Here is a 14,936-nt window from a genome sequence, read left to right as displayed (position 1 = left end):
GCCCCAGACGCCGCGTTCGAGCCACTTCCGGGACTACAGCTCCCAGCATGCTCCGCGGCGCACTCGGAGCGCTACTCCAGCCGTGACTCCATCTCCCATCATGCCCCGCGCCCCGCCGACAGCCATTGGAGCTGCGCCTCGACCTCCCGTGATGCTCCGCGGCGCCGTTCAACCCTGTTCTACCCGCGCCTACAACTCCCATCATCCCCCGCGCCCCAGAGAGTCCCCTCAGAGCCCCCCAGGTGCCCGCCCGGACCCCGAAGGGCCCCGGATTCCCCTCCCTGACCTCCAAGTGCCCCCCTGGACCCCGAATTGTCCGACAGAATCCCTAAGTGCCCCTCCAAGTGTCCACCCGCTTCCCAAATGTGTCCTCCAGACCCTCAAGTTCTCTCCAAATTCCCTGCCCCAAATGTGCCCCGGAAATGTCTCCATGAACCCCAAAGTTGCCCCTTTTACCCTGTCTGAGAAAATGCTAAAGAAGACGACAAAAGGACTAAAAATAGAGCAAATCAGCATGAAGAAGAAGAATTCAATAGCCAGTAGTGGTCAAGCAATTCATGAAGGGAAGTGTGTTACTTAGAACCAATGACCAATAACTTTCTTTGTTGCTAAAAATATATTGATTTTATAATGTCAATATAAAAATTAGGTAATAAAATATAGAAAAATGTTATCATAAAACTGAAAAATAAATTTCTAATTTTATTATTTACATAAGTTTGTTTTTATAAAAAAATGCTGAATTTTCTTTGATGTTTTGGGAGCGCAGTCCAAGGTGGGTGATGTCACACGTGGTGAGGTTGGGTGAGAAGCAGGTTGTCCAAACAGGGTCAGCCTGCAAGGGGCTCATTCTTCGCTGTGCTCAGAACTCCTAAGGAGACATTCCGCACCAAGATCACCTAAAGAACGCTTCAGTCAACTCTTCAATGAAATGAAAAATAAAAAAAATACTCCTGCAATTAAAAAACCAAAAATCACGAGGTGCGCTTTGATATCTTCCTCCTTAAGAGAATTCCGAACTGATTCCAAGCAGCTGCACAAGCCATGGAGACTTGAAGACAACTGAAGGAAGACCAAGAGCTCCGCAGGGATTTCGGTGGTTTTTTATCAGGTGGATTTGGGGCTGAGTCCAGGAGCCCCGAGGAACAGACCCCTGAGGAACACCACTGGTGACCGGCTGCCAGCTGGATGCAGCGCCATTCCCCACCACCCTCTGCCTTTGCCTCCCCAGCAAAGAGTGCTCCTGTCCAAGCCGTGGGCCGCCAGCTTTCCCAGGAGTGTGCTGTGGGAGACAGTGTCAAAGGCCTTGCTGAAGTCCAAACAGACAACATCCAAAGCCTCTCCCACATCCACCACGCAGGTCACCTGTTCATAGAAGAGGCAGGTTGGTCAAACAACACCTGCCCCTCCTAAACCCGTGCTGGCTGGCTCTGATACCCGGGCCGTCCTGTAGGTGCTGCATGATGACACTCAATATAAACTGCTCCGTGACCTTACCGGGTACTGAGGTCAGGCTAACTGGCCTCTAATTACCAGTTCCTCCTTCCCACCCTTTTTGTGAATGGCTGTCACATTGGCCAGTTTCCGGTCCTCCGGAACCTCACCAGTGAGCCAGGACTGTTGGTAAATGATGGAGAGCGGCTTCACAAGCTCATCTGCCAGCTCCCTCATCACCCTGTGGTGGATCCCACTTGGGCCCACAGATCTGTGAACATCCATTTGGCTCAGCAGTTCTCTGGCTGCCTCCTCCTGGATAACAGGGGCACCATTCTATTCCCTGACACCATCTACCAGCCCAGGAGGGCAGCTGTCCTGAGGACAAGCCATATTCCCACTAAAGACTGAGGCAAAGAAGGCGTTAAGCACTTCTGCCATCTCCTCATCTGCAGTTCCTAAGCTCCCTCCCACATCCAGCAGAGAACAAAGGTCGGTTTTTAGCCTTCCTTTTGTCGTTAATATATTTGTAAAACCATTTTTTATTTTCCTTCACAAACTTGCTGCCGTTGGTAGGACATTTAGTGACAGAAGCTGCAGCTTGTTCTCCAGGAAGGGTTCTTGGAAAGAGCAGACAGGACTGTGGAGAAGATTCTGGGAAAGCTGAAACAGCTTTTAAAAAATGAAACAAAAATGGAAAGAACCAATCCAAGATGGTTTTCTCTATTTATTTCTATGCTCCCCTTTTCCATTTTGCACTACTTCTCCATCTCATTAACTACAAACGGATCTCACCTCTAAGATCCATGACTTGGCAAGTTTTAGACACTGTAAAATACCATGAGCTACACACAATTTGCCTACCCCCGTTTCTCTTGGAAAGCAATGCTGGAGACGCAAGTGCAGTGCTTGGGCCAGGTACGAATTCTGCATTCAAGGAATGTTCTCTGACAGTGTGTGACCCTCAGCAGGGACAATGCATAGCAGCAGCCAAGGGGATTGCTCTGCCACAGTGCAGGAGTCAAGGCTCTGGGTCTTGGCTCAACGGGGCAAAGTTCCCGTGTTTGGAAGGCTCAGGGGCTGCCCCCGGGCGCACGGGGCTCGGCGTGGCGCTGAGCGGGCGACGGACAAACGGCCCCGGGGAAAAACGGCCCCGGGGCTTCAGTTGCAGCGGCAGCAGCGGCAGCAGCGGCAGCAGCGGCAGCAGCAGCAGCAGCAGCAGCAAAAAAAAAAAAAAGCTCCTCTTGCGACTCCCTCCTGCTTCTCCTCTCCCTCTCCTGCAGTCCCACACCCGCTCCCAGTCTCCCTGTCCCGGTGTCCCACTCCTCTCCCAGTGTCCCTCTCCCCTGCAGGGCCGGGCCATGCCCCCGGCCCGCCCCCGGCCCCGGGCGGGGCTGCCCCGTCCCCGCCCCCGGGCCTCCCACCGCGCTCTCGCCTCCGCCCGCCTCTGGCTGTCCTGGCGATGGCGGTGCTGGGCGGGGATCGGTGCCTGGGCCAGGGACAGTATCGCCGCGCTTTGCCTCCGCCTGTTCCGAGCCCGGCCCCGGCCCCTCCCGGGCCCCGCGGACACACGCGGCGCGGCCGCTCCCGCCGCCTGCGCTGCGCCTTCCCCGGCCCGAGCTCCGCCGCTGGCCAGCGCGGCCGCCGGCCCCGAGCCGCCAGTGTCGCCTTCCCAGGAGCGAACGCCTGGGGATGCCCGGCCTGGGGTGGTTGAGGGGCGCTCAGGGGCCGTTCCTGGCCCCAGGCCGAGCGCTGACAGCCGCGTCTCTCCGGCAGGGAAGGCGCAGCAGGGCCTCCAGGAGCAGTACCGGCTGGGTTCGCTGCTGGGGCGCGGCGGCTTCGGAACTGTCTTCGCGGCGACGCGGCTTTCGGATGGCGCCCCGGTGAGCGGCGGGCGCAGGAGGAGGGGGTGCAGGAGGAGGAGGAGAAGGGCGGAGGAGGAGGAAGAGGATGGGGCTGGGCAGGGCGGGCGGTGAGCTCAGCCCGCTGCTCCCCTTGCCTTGCAGGTGGCCATCAAAAGGGTGCCACGGAACCGCGTCCAGCACTGGGGAGAGCTGGTGAGTGAGCGGGGGCCAGCGGGAGAAGCCGGGGCGTGCCGGGCGGGGACGAGCCGAGGCCCGGCAGGGTGGAATCCGCCAGGACGCCTCGAGGGAGAGCGGGCGTGCGGCCACTGGAGGGTGCAGAACATCCCGGGCAGGGTGAGCGCTTCCCCACCCCTGGCACGGCCTCAGCCCCACTGACGGCATCGTGGTCCTCCCACAGCCCAACGGCACCAGCGCACCGCTGGAGATCGTGCTGCTGGACAGGGTCTCCACTGGCTTCCCTGGTGTGGTCCAGCTGCTGGAGTGGGTGGAGCTCTCCAACAACATCGTGATGGTGCTGGAGCGCCCGGAGCGGTGTCAGGACCTCCAGCATTTCATTCGGGCACGGAGGTTCCTGTCCGAGGAGGTGGCGCGGGAGCTGTTCCGCCAGGTCCTGGAAGCCGTGCGGCACTGCACCAGCTGCGGGGTCCTGCACAGGGACATCAAACCCCAGAACATCTTGGTTGACCTGGCTACCGGGCAGGCCAAATTGATTGACTTTGGCTGTGGCACCTACCTGCAAAAGACAGCATACACTCAATTTGCAGGTGAGCCCACGCAGGGGTGTGCTCCCGGTCCCAGCATCTCATGGCCCAGCCTGGGTGTGGCAGCAGGGACTCTCCCTTTTGCTGCCAGACACGGCACTGAGTCTTCAGCCAAGTGGCTTTTGAGCAGGGGTGTGTGAGGGGCCAGCTTCCAGCCCTGCTGGCAGCCTTTGCCAGCCACTCTGCCCAGGACTGGCGCTGGGGTTGGGGCAGGCAGCTCGACAAAAACACCTGTGGGTGAGAGTAGCAGAGAAGCGGGGGCTAGAAGCAGTGCAGCAGCCAGTTTGGTGTGCAGGCAAGAATGGGCTTGGGCTGCTCTGCCTGCCTTATTTGCCCTGGCTTCATAATGTTTTTTGGGGCAATGCAGGCAGGGAGGATGAGGGCATGGTTTTTCCCCGGCGCCGAGTGGGTTTTTCCTTTGGATGTCATGGCCAGGCCTTGCCACGGCTTCCGCTGCCCCCTTCCGACACTAGTAGCTTTTTTTCCAACCCTGAGTTTGTAAACAAGTCACTGGTGCTGGTGAGAGAGCAGCAGGTCACCCCACGTGCCACTGGTGCAGCCCCCGCATGCCCAGGGATGCTGGGGCCAGGCTCTGGGAGCAGCAGCATCGCCCTGATGAACTCCATCTGTATTCCATAGGAACACCATCCTACAGCCCCCCGGAATGGACCCACTGTGGCTGGTACTATGGCGAGCCAGCTACCATCTGGTCCCTGGGCATCCTGCTGCACCAGATGGTCTGTGGAAGACACCCTTTCAGGAGGGGTCAGAAGATCAGCTGGGACCATCAGCTCTCCCTGCCACAACGGCTCTCTCAAGGTGGAGGCTCATCTCTGGGCACGGGGGGAATACCAGTGCTGGGAGACAGCAGTTGGCTTGTGAGCATCCTGCTTTGGCAGCTGCTGAGGAGGTGGCACATGTCCTGCTCTCCTGATCTCCTCCAAAACAGGGAATTGGTGGGAAAGTTTAGGCCCAGCTCTGAGCACATGCAGCATGGCCTGGGCATGGGAATAGTGGGACAGGAGCTTTCTCCAACTGACTGGCGGCTTCTGGTTTCTCTCCCCAGATTGCCAAGATCTGATCAGGTGGTGTTTATCAGTGCACTCCTTGGACAGGCCCTCATTAGAAGACCTGTTCTGTGATCCTTGGATGCAGGATACTCATCTGCCGTAGAAGAAGGGAGAGAGCCACAGGCACACTTTGATGCAGGGCCCTGGTAAGTTCCAGCTGCACACATGCCTTGGCGATCAGAAGCAGAGCAAGCCAGACTTTTTGTCCTGCCTGTGTCAGTGCGCAGGGCTCATGGGATGGGCACAGGCAGCCCTCGTGCTGGAGCCGAGCTGCTCTGCCCAGCACTGGTGGCTGCCATCCAGGCTGGTTTTGCTTGTCCTGGTTCACTGACAGCTGGGGCCCTGGGCAGAGCCCTGAGAGCCTGGTCTCACCCCCAGGGAACGAGAAGGAGCCCCTGGAGAAGCTGGACAAGGTGGGGCTGCTGCTGCTGGAGACAGCGAGGACAACATCAAGGATGAAAACCTCTTCTGGGACCTGGCCACCACAAAGGTGAAGATGATTGACTTCGATTCTGGCACCTTCTTCAAAGCTAGGCTCCACAGCCAATTTGCAGATGAGTCCACGCACAGGGGGATGCTCCCAGATTTGGGCATTGCCTGTCCAGGAACCACAGGTTCCTCCCTTTGCTGGGGCAGGTCCAACTGATTGTTCAGTGGGCTGCCAAGCTGCTTTTTGGCAGGGCTGGGGGCACAGGCTGGGGTGGTTACGAAATGGGAGTTGGCTCCTGGCCCTGCCAACAGCCCCCACCACCCACCGTGCCCTGGGCTGGGGCTGGGGCAGCCAGCCCGACACAAACAAACCCCCAAGGTGGGAGCAGAGGTGGGACTCCAGAGCCTGTCCATGGGCTGCTTTGCTTTGCAGGCAAGGAAGGGCTTGGGCTGCTCCACTGCCCTTGTTTGCTTTGGGATCACCATTATTTTGGGGGGCAGTGCAGGGGGGAAGAGTGAAAGCATGGGCTTCCCTCACTGGTGGGTGGGTTTTTCCCAAGCATGTCGGAATTGGCCCTTCCTCAAGCCCCTGACAGAGATCACATCTTTTACCTTTTCCCTTGTATCCCCTTTTTGTCTGTTAATTTGTTGTTTGTTTTTCTAAAGGAAGTGTTCTAGGTGGTGTCCAGTTTGGATTGGGAAGTGCTTGGGACCAGCTGTGGCGTGGATGGGCCGCGCCCTTGGAGAAGGCTGAGGACGTGGTTTGGGAGCAGCTTTTCTTCCAGCGGCGGATGGCGTGAGGTGGGTCCCCGTCTTCTTGGCACGGGTGGGGTAAGAGCTTTTGGGAGATGGCAGCCAGCACAGGAGCATCTTGCTCTGGGCAGCTGCTGAGGGCTGGATGCACCGTGGCTGGCTGCAGGCTGGGCACACGTCCTGCCAGCGATGATGGGCAGCTTTGGGCCCAGCCCTGAGCACGGCCAGCGTGGCCTGGGCACCGCGGGCGGCTGGGACAAGGGCACAGGAGCCTTCAGCTGACGGGCGGTTTCTGGTTTCTGTCCTTGCAGCCGGGCTCTGCGGGTGCTGAGGCTGCTCTGGGCTCTGCCAGGGCTCTGCTGGGCTCAGCACCGGGCCGGAATCAGCCAAAGAAGAAACGGTGTGCCCTGCAGCAGAGACTTGCCTTGAGCATTTTGGCAATGCGGCTCAAGTTTGCAGAGTGTACATCTCCAAGAGAAAACATGATACCGCCCAAAAAATAAACTTCTTCAATACCTTCTGAAATGAAATCAATCTGGGATGGCCCCAAATGACATTTTTAAGCTTGCTCAAGCTGTAGCTCAGCTCTTCTCTGAACAGTTCTGTCCTCCACCTGCCTTTTCCTTCACAATGCTCTCTATTTTTCCCCAGTGAGTTCCCAGCCCATGCCAGTCTCCATCACACTGTTGCCTTCCTTGGTGCCCCTCAGCATGAGGAAGACTGAGTCCCAGGCTTAGGGACTGTCGCTGGCTGAAGAGTAGCAATGTCTCAGAGGCCCAGAGACATTTTAGTGTCATTCAGAGCTGCTCTCCAGCCCTCAGCTCTCCTCACTGCTGAGTTCCCACTCCCTTTTTGTCGTCCTTCCAGCAGGATGACCAAGGGGCTCTTGGATGTCTCTGTATCCATGCACAGAAGGCTCTGTCTGCGCCAGGGTTTCCATAATGTCTTTGTACCCATGGGTATGGAATGAACACAGAGAGGGAAAGTGTCAGGCACGGTGCTTGTGCACTCCTTCCTTTCTATACAAGACACATCCATGCACACCTCATATACAGATGTATTAAAAGGATAGGGATGGATAGAGATTTTCCACAGAGCTCTAACTTTGGCTCACTTGTAAGCCGGAAGCCAGGGGATTTTTTCCCACCTTTGTGTGAGTAGGTGTCTAAGAGCTGAGGAGAGCAGCATTTAGAAGCAGTTTCAGGATTTCTAGGCAGGAAATGGAGCTGACAACCATCAGTGTAACTCGCTGTATTCATTGGGATGGGCTGCTGGTTCTTTAGGAATATGGCACAATGGAGAGACAAGACTTGGAACAATCCCAGCTCTCTGTGGATTTGTGCAAAGGGAGAGCAGCAGGAAAACTTTGTGTCTGCTTTGGGGGACACAAGGTCCACGGAGCTGGGGTGGCAGAGGGAAACGCGGGCTGGTGGCAGGTGAAGTCCTGTTTCATGACATCCCAGAGTGGCACAGGACAAAGCGAAAAGCACCCACCACCCCACTGATGAAATCCTTGGGCTGCTACCCATAGTATAGGAAAAACTGCTGTCACACAATCCAATGGGATTTAAAACTTTCATTTGCAACACTTTTGCTCCAAGTTTCAAACTGCCAAATTTTTACACTCAAGATGCAGTCGTACACAATCCATCTTTCAATTTCCTATTGCTTTAAGTTTAAATTTACTTCATATTAGAAAATAATTCCAAAATCTGCAAAAGAATGCAGCTGATGAATCCTTGCCACGAGCACATTTACAAAGCAACTGAGTTCTCATTTCAAAACATCACTTACACCTTTTTAATCCACACTTATGGAAGACTTTTAACTACACAGTTTTGGGGCAGTTTTTATCTTTTGTATTTTTTCCGGTTTTCTCTTTTCTCTTTTTTTTTCATCCTTTTTTTTTTTTTTTAACAGAAAACACATCCTAAAGAATGTGTTTCCTTTGTTTCCTGTTCCTGTATGGAGCAGCTCCCTTCCCGCTGGCCCTGCAGGGCTGAGGCTTTTCCCCGTTGCTGGGCACAGACTGATGGAGCAGCACTGCTGAACACGGGGACACAGAGGGAGCAGAAGCAGCTGCCTGTGTCCACCTGCAGCTCCAAGGCCCAAACTGGTTCCCCCCTGTCCCAGCTGTTGGGGGGTCACACTTTTATTGGGGTCCCTCATCTATTCAGTCCCCACCCTCCCCGGGCTGCTGGGAGTCCCAGGAACCCAAAAAGCTCCCCCCTCTTCTGTCTCCCCACTTACGGGTACTGGGACTGACTGGGCTCATACTGGGACTGACCGGGCTCATACTGGGACTGACCGGTGTTATAAATGCATATTATAAACTTGGCTTTTTGCAAGATGTGTTCTATATGGTTAAGAATATTGTGTAATGATATAAGTTTTTTTAGTTCTGCTATTAGTAAAGAAAATTAGGCATAGAGGTACTAGATGATATAGTATGCTTAAACTGTCTGTTTGGTTGGGATAACATCTAGTGAACATGTAAAGGAGACTCTGCTATTGAGATACCAACTATCAGCATCTACCATCTGAAGAAAGTATGGACCAAGGCCCAAGCTGGAGGTGATAATGAAGACAGCCAAGAAACACGCATGCCCTAAAACAGCGGACCCAAGGAGGGACCATGCAAAACAGTTCCCGGAATATGGAAACTAGTTTATGGAAAAATATGAACATTCAACAGGTTGATACAATGGAAATGGTATTTAAGGAATGACTCTGATACAGCAGTGTGGACTAGGCTAAATGCCAAGTCAACCGGCCAAACGTACTTAGCTTTTTTTTTTTTATCTCCTAACTGACTCATTTTCTATTAAACCTGTTTCTGAAAATTTACATAGAAAGTGAACCTTGTTTTTCACAGACTGGGCTCATACTGGGACTGACCGGGCTCATACTGGGAGCAGCCACTGCCGACACCGTGACCCCCCAAAAACACATCCCGGGGAGCCCCCGATGTCCCCCCGAGGGGCATCTGCTGCTCGGCTTTGGAGCCCCGCGAGCTCCAAACATCCCCCCAACAAACCCCAAACCCAGGGACCCCCCGGGATATTTGGGGCGAGCTCCCCCTCCCCGGCCACCTGCGGGATGGGGGCGATGATCCCGGCGGTGCCGCCAGTTCAGGGAGCGCTGGAGCCGCCGCTCCCTCCGCTCGTCTTCTCCTCCCGCTCCTGCCGCCGCTGCGCCTCTTCCTCCCTCCCTCCTCCTCCTCCCCCGGGCCCGGGCCCGGCCTGGGAGGGCGGGGCCAAGGAAAGGGCGGGAACTGGGACGGGAAAGGGGCGGGGTCAAGGGAACGCGCGGTCCTAAAACCGCCCGGTTTCGCCTAAAATCGCCAATTGTGCCGAAAATCCACCAGGTTTAGCTTCAAATCATCCAAATGGGCCAAAAATCTCCGGGAACGGGACCAAGACCGAGACAAGATCAGCACCGGAACCCGCAGCAACACCAAGGCTGAGACCGTCACCGCAACTGAGACCGGCCCCGCACAGGCACCGGCACTGGGACCGACATCGAGACCGAGACCAAAACCGGCACCAGAACTGGTACCGGGACCAACCAAGACTGAGACCACGACCGACACTGCGACCGGCACCGGGAGCGCTTCGGAACCGGCACCGGGAAGGCTCCAGGACCGCGGCCAAAACCGAGACCGGCAGCGCTCCGGGACAGACCGAGACCGGCACCGGAACCAGCACCGACACTGGCGCTGATCCGAGACCGAGACTGAGACCGAGCCCGAAACCGGGACGGGGATCGGACCCGGAATCGCTCCGGGATCGCTCCGGGACCGCCGCGCTCGCTCCGGGGAGTTTTGGCCGCGCCTCCGGGCGGGACTGGGCAGGACCGAGCTGGGAGACTCGGAGCTTCCCAAGGCTGAAAATGACTCCTTTAGTTTTTCGAATGTGTCTCCCTTAGTATTTTACACAGACCAATCTGATTGGTGACAAAAAGACAAACCTCATCAATCACACTGGTCAGACCAGAGGGACATCAAGAAGAAGTCTCTCCTAGGAAAAGGAATGAAAAACAATGCTACAGTTTTTAGAAAAACACTCCTCTTGTTTACAGAAAATTCCCTGAGAAAAGAATTTCACAAAACCAAAAGATCTCAGGCACGAAAGCAGGGCTACAATCTCTCTTGGCTTTTGCAGTACAAAGAGAGGGAGAAAATAATTAAGGTCTAATCAAAAGGATAATCGGCAAGGTGACTTCCCAACACGGAACACAGGGAATGTGGGTCACCGGGGCTCTGCCCAATGTGGCTCCTCCAGTGGGGGCTGGAGCTGAAGCAGAGCTCAAAGCTCTTTCTGCACCGGGGGCACTGGCAGGGCTTTCCTGATGGTGCCTTGGTTGGTATTGGGTCAAGGCTGAGCTTTGTGAGAAGCTCTTCCCACACTGGGGACACTCTTGGGGCCTCTCCCCAGTGTGGATGCGCCGGTGGATGATGAGGTTGGGGTTGTGTCTGAAGCCCTTCCCGCAGTCAGGGCGGCGGAAGGGCCTCTCCTCTGTGTGTGTCTGCTGGTGTTCAAGGAGCTTGCAGCTGACCCGAAACCCCTTTCCACACTGGCAACACTTGTAGGGCCTCTCCCCAGTGTGGATTTTTAGGTGCAAGCTCAGGCTGGCTCTGTGGCTGAAGCCCTTCCCACATTCCCCACACTCGTAGGGCCGTTCCCCGGTGTGGGTCCTTTGGTGGAGGATCAGGTGGGAGCTCCGCCTGAAGCTCATCCCACATTCCCCACACTTGTAGGGCCTTTTCCCAGTGTGGATTCTATGGTGAAAGATCAGCCTGGACCTCAGACTGAAGCTCTTCCCACATTCCCCACACTCATAGGGTCTCTCTCCGGTGTGGATGCTTTGGTGGCTGATCAGACTTGAACTCTGGATGAAACTCTTCCCACATTCCCTACACTCATAGGGCCTCTCCCCAGTGTGGATCTTTTGGTGTAGCCTCAGGTTGGCTCTCTGCCTGAAGCCCTTCCCACATTCCCCACACGTGCACGGCCTTTCCCCAGTGTGGATGTTCTGATGTTCAGTCAGGGTGGCTCTCTCTGTGAAGCTCTTCCCACATTCCCCACACTCGTAGGGTCGTTCCCCTGTGTGGAACATCTGGTGGCGGAGTAGGCTGGACCTCTGGCTGAAGCTCATCCCACATTCCCCACACTCGTAGGGCTTCTCCCCAGTGTGGATCCTTTGGTGGAAGTTCAGGTTGGCTCTGCCCCTGAAGCCCTTCCCACACTCCCCACACTTGTACGGCCTTTCCCCAGTGTGGATGTTCTGGTGCTGGATCAGGTTGATTCTCTGGCTGAAGCTCTTCCCACATTCCCCACGCTCGTAGGGCCGTTCACCTGTGTGAATGCTTTGGTGGCAGATCAGGCTGTTGGCCTGGCTGAAGCTCTTCCCACACTCGGAGCACTTGTGGGGCTTCTCCCCATCACGAAGCTGCTCATGGACCACCAGCTCTGAGCTCTGGCTCCATCTCCGGCCGCCTTCCCGGCCCGGCCTGGCTCTTTCCTCCTCACATCCTCGCCAGCTGCGTTTGCAGCCCCTCCTCCTCAGGGACCTTCGTTCGGCCCTTTTCCTCTCCGTTGCATTCCTGCGCCGTGGAGCCGCTCAAAACGGCCTCTGCCAGGAGCTTCTGCCGCGGGGATTTGTCCTCCCTGCTCTCCATGCTCGGCTCCTTGTCTGGGGGAGGAAGGACAAGGGCAGGATGGGATTTGCCTCCGTGTCACAGGGAAGGGGAAGGAGATCGCCGGTCTGCTCGGTGCCTGCCCGCCCCGGGCTGCGGCGAGTCCCAGGAACCCTTAAAGCTCCCCCCTCTTCTGTCTCCCCACCTACGGATACTGGGAGTGACCGGGCTCATACTGGGAGTGACCGGGCTCATACTGGGACTGACTAGGCTCATACTGGGAGCAGACACTGCCGGCACCGGGACCCCGAACCGCTTTCCCGCCCATCCCGCCCCTCCAGCCCCAGCGGGGTCCCGGCAATTCCAGGGGCTCTGCCGACACCGGGACACCCCAAAAACCCCAAACCCAGGGACCCCCCGGGATATTTGGGGCGAGCTCCCCCTCCCCGGCCACCTGCGGGATGGGGGCGATGATCCCGGCGGTGCCGCCAGTTCAGGGAGCGCTGGAGCCGCCGCTCCCTCCGCTCGTCTTCTCCTCCCGCTCCTGCTGCCGCTGAGCCTGGGAGGGCGGGGCCAAGGAAAGGGCGGGAACTGGGACGGGAAAGGGGCGGGGTCAAGGACAGGGCGGGAATCGTGAGGGGAAAGAGTCGGGGCGAAGGCGACGCGCGGTCCTAAAACCGCCCGGGTTCGCTTAAAATCACCAAAATGCGCCTAAATTTCTCCAAAAGGGCCTAAAATCCACCCTAACACGGATCAGGTTTGGCCTCAAATCACCCTAAGAGGCCTGCAATCCCCACAAAGTGGCCTAAAATCACCCAAAGGGCACTAAAAGCCACCCTATAGCCACAGGGTTCGGTCTAAAATCAGCCCGTTGGGGATAAAATCATCTAAAGGGGTCTAAAACCAACCAATATCGTCTAAAATTGCCCAGACTGGTTTAAATCCACACAAAATGGCAAAAAATCCCCTTAAAACTCCTAAAAAGGGCGTAAAATCAACCCTGAAAAGACCTGGTTTGGCTTAAAATCAATGAAATGTACCTAAAGCCCACCCTAAAACCCACCAGATTTGGCCTAAAATCATCCAAAGGGGCTGAAAATCCACCCTAAACCTGCCCAGTTTGGCCTAAAATTACCCAAACCCGCCTAAAATCTCCGGGACTGGGACCGAGAGCGGGACCGAGAGCGGCAGCGGAACCAGCCCCGAGACTGGCACCGCCCAGGGACGGGGACTGAGAACGAGATTGGCGCCGGGAGCGCTCCGGGACCAAGACCGGCACCGGGACCGGCACCGGGACCGGCACCGCCCGGAGACCGGGACTGAGACCGGCAAAAAATGGCTCGAACGGCACCAAAAACGCCCCTAAAGAGACCAAAAATGCCCGAAAAGTGACAGAAAATGGCCACAAAATGGCCCCCAAATGACCCAAAACTGACTAGAAATGCCACTGAAATTACAAAATATGGCTGAAAATGACCCAAAGCGTGACCAAAAATGACCCAAGAGTGACAGAAAATTGCCCAAAATGCCGCAGGATGGGGGAGAGCCCGGAGACACAGAATTCCCAAAAAATTGAAAAAAACCAAAATCCCCCCAAAATTGCATACAAAAGGAAAACTATAGAAAAAAACAAACTGAAAAAAGCCTCAAAATAGCTCAAAAAAGAAAAAAACCCAGAAAATGCCTGCAAAAATTCCAGTAATATTCCCAAAATTTCCCAGACTACCCAGAATTTCCCAAATTCCAAAAAAATGTCCAAAATTTTCCCTAAACACCAACAAAAATCACCCAGAAAATAAAAGAAAAAAACCAAAAAACCCAAATCCTAAAAATCTCCAGAAATATTTTAAAAACCCCCCAAACTCCCCAAAAATTCTCCAAAATTATCTAAAAATCCCCCAACTCCTGAGATTTCTCAAAATTCCCAACATATTCCCCAAAGTCCGCAAACTGCAACAGAAAACACTCTAAAAATGCAAAAAACACCACCCCAAAAGTCCTAAAAATACCTCAAAAATCCCCTCAAAATACACAAGACGTCCCCCAAAATGAAAAAAAATCCCTCCGAAATTCCCAAAAATCCCACGACCCCCTAGAACTGCCAAAATCCTTGAAAATTCACAGAAATTCCTACACTTGCTCTCAATGAAGTTGTGCAGCAGGCAGGACTTGCCCGTGCCGTGCTGCCACTCACCGAGAACTTGAAGAGGATATCTAGGAAAAAGAATACCCCAAATTCCCAAGTTAGGACCCAAAATTACCCAAAATTCCCACGCTTGGACAGGAAATTCCACAAGTTCCTACGTTTGGACCCAAAATTCCCCAAAATTCCTAAAAGAGGCCCCAAAATTCAAAAAAAAAAATCCCAATAGAGCACCCAAAATTGCCCAGTTTGGACCCCAAATTTCCAAGAATTAGCTGTACAGAGCCAAAAATTCACAAAAATTTCCTTTATGGGCCCCAAAACTCCACTACAGAGATGCCAAGACTCCCCCAGACCCCCTCACATCCCATGCAGAGAACCCCAGATCCCCTATAGGGTCCCCCAGGCGCCCCCGGACCCTCTATCGAGCCCCTACATATCCCCTCAGACCCCCCTGGGGACCTCCAGACCCCCCCAGACCCCCCAAATCCCCCACAGGGACCCACAGACACCCCCAGACCTCTCCGGACCCGCTACAGGCTCCCGCTGACCCCTAGAGATCCCCTAGAGACCCCCCAACCCCCCAGAACGCCACAGAGACCCCCCAAATCCCCCACAGACCCCCAGACCCCATTTAGGGACGCCCGGAGCCCCTTTACGGACCCCGCTGGACCCTCTACAGAGCCCCAGACCCCGATAGAGCCCCGAGACCCGCCCAGCCCCCTTTAGGGATCCCCAGACCGCCCTAAAGCCCCTACAGACCGCCCCAAATCTCCTGCAGATCCCCCACCAAATCCTCTAAGGAGACTTCCAGGTCCTCTCAGACCCCTATAGATCCCCTAT

At 55.4% G+C, this 14,936-nt stretch overlaps 1 protein-coding gene across 1 annotated transcript; it reads right to left on the bottom strand.

Annotated features, from left to right (window-relative positions):
* Positions 1 to 10,409: 10,409 nt before the first annotated feature.
* LOC136294867 (zinc finger protein ZFP2-like) lies at positions 10,410 to 12,278 on the bottom strand. Its single transcript, XM_066193058.1, has 2 exons — positions 12,197 to 12,278; positions 10,410 to 11,933 (listed from the first exon to the last, which is right to left on the bottom strand). Exons 1-2 carry the CDS (start codon positions 12,276 to 12,278, stop codon positions 10,498 to 10,500), a joined length of 1,518 nt encoding a protein of 505 aa, XP_066049155.1. The 3' UTR covers positions 10,410 to 10,497.
* Positions 12,279 to 14,936: the final 2,658 nt, after the last annotated feature.

The sequence above is a fragment of the Chamaea fasciata genome, unplaced genomic scaffold (genome assembly GCF_029207755.1).
Source record: "Chamaea fasciata isolate MVZ Bird 193981 ecotype frontalis unplaced genomic scaffold, bChaFas1.0.hap1 SCAF_10, whole genome shotgun sequence".
In the NCBI taxonomy this organism is placed as follows: Eukaryota; Metazoa; Chordata; class Aves; order Passeriformes; family Sylviidae; genus Chamaea; species Chamaea fasciata.
This window is presented reverse-complemented; position numbering and strand designations above follow the sequence as displayed.

Coding starts and splice junctions, on each gene's coding strand:
- LOC136294867 (XM_066193058.1), bottom strand. CDS start 12,278: ATGGGCGGGAAAGCGGTTCGGGGTCCCGGTGCCGGCAGTGTCTGCTCC. Junction 11,934..12,196: donor TCAGTCCCAGTATGAGCCCG/GTCACTCCCAGT, acceptor GGCCGTTTTGAG/CGGCTCCACGGCGCAGGAAT.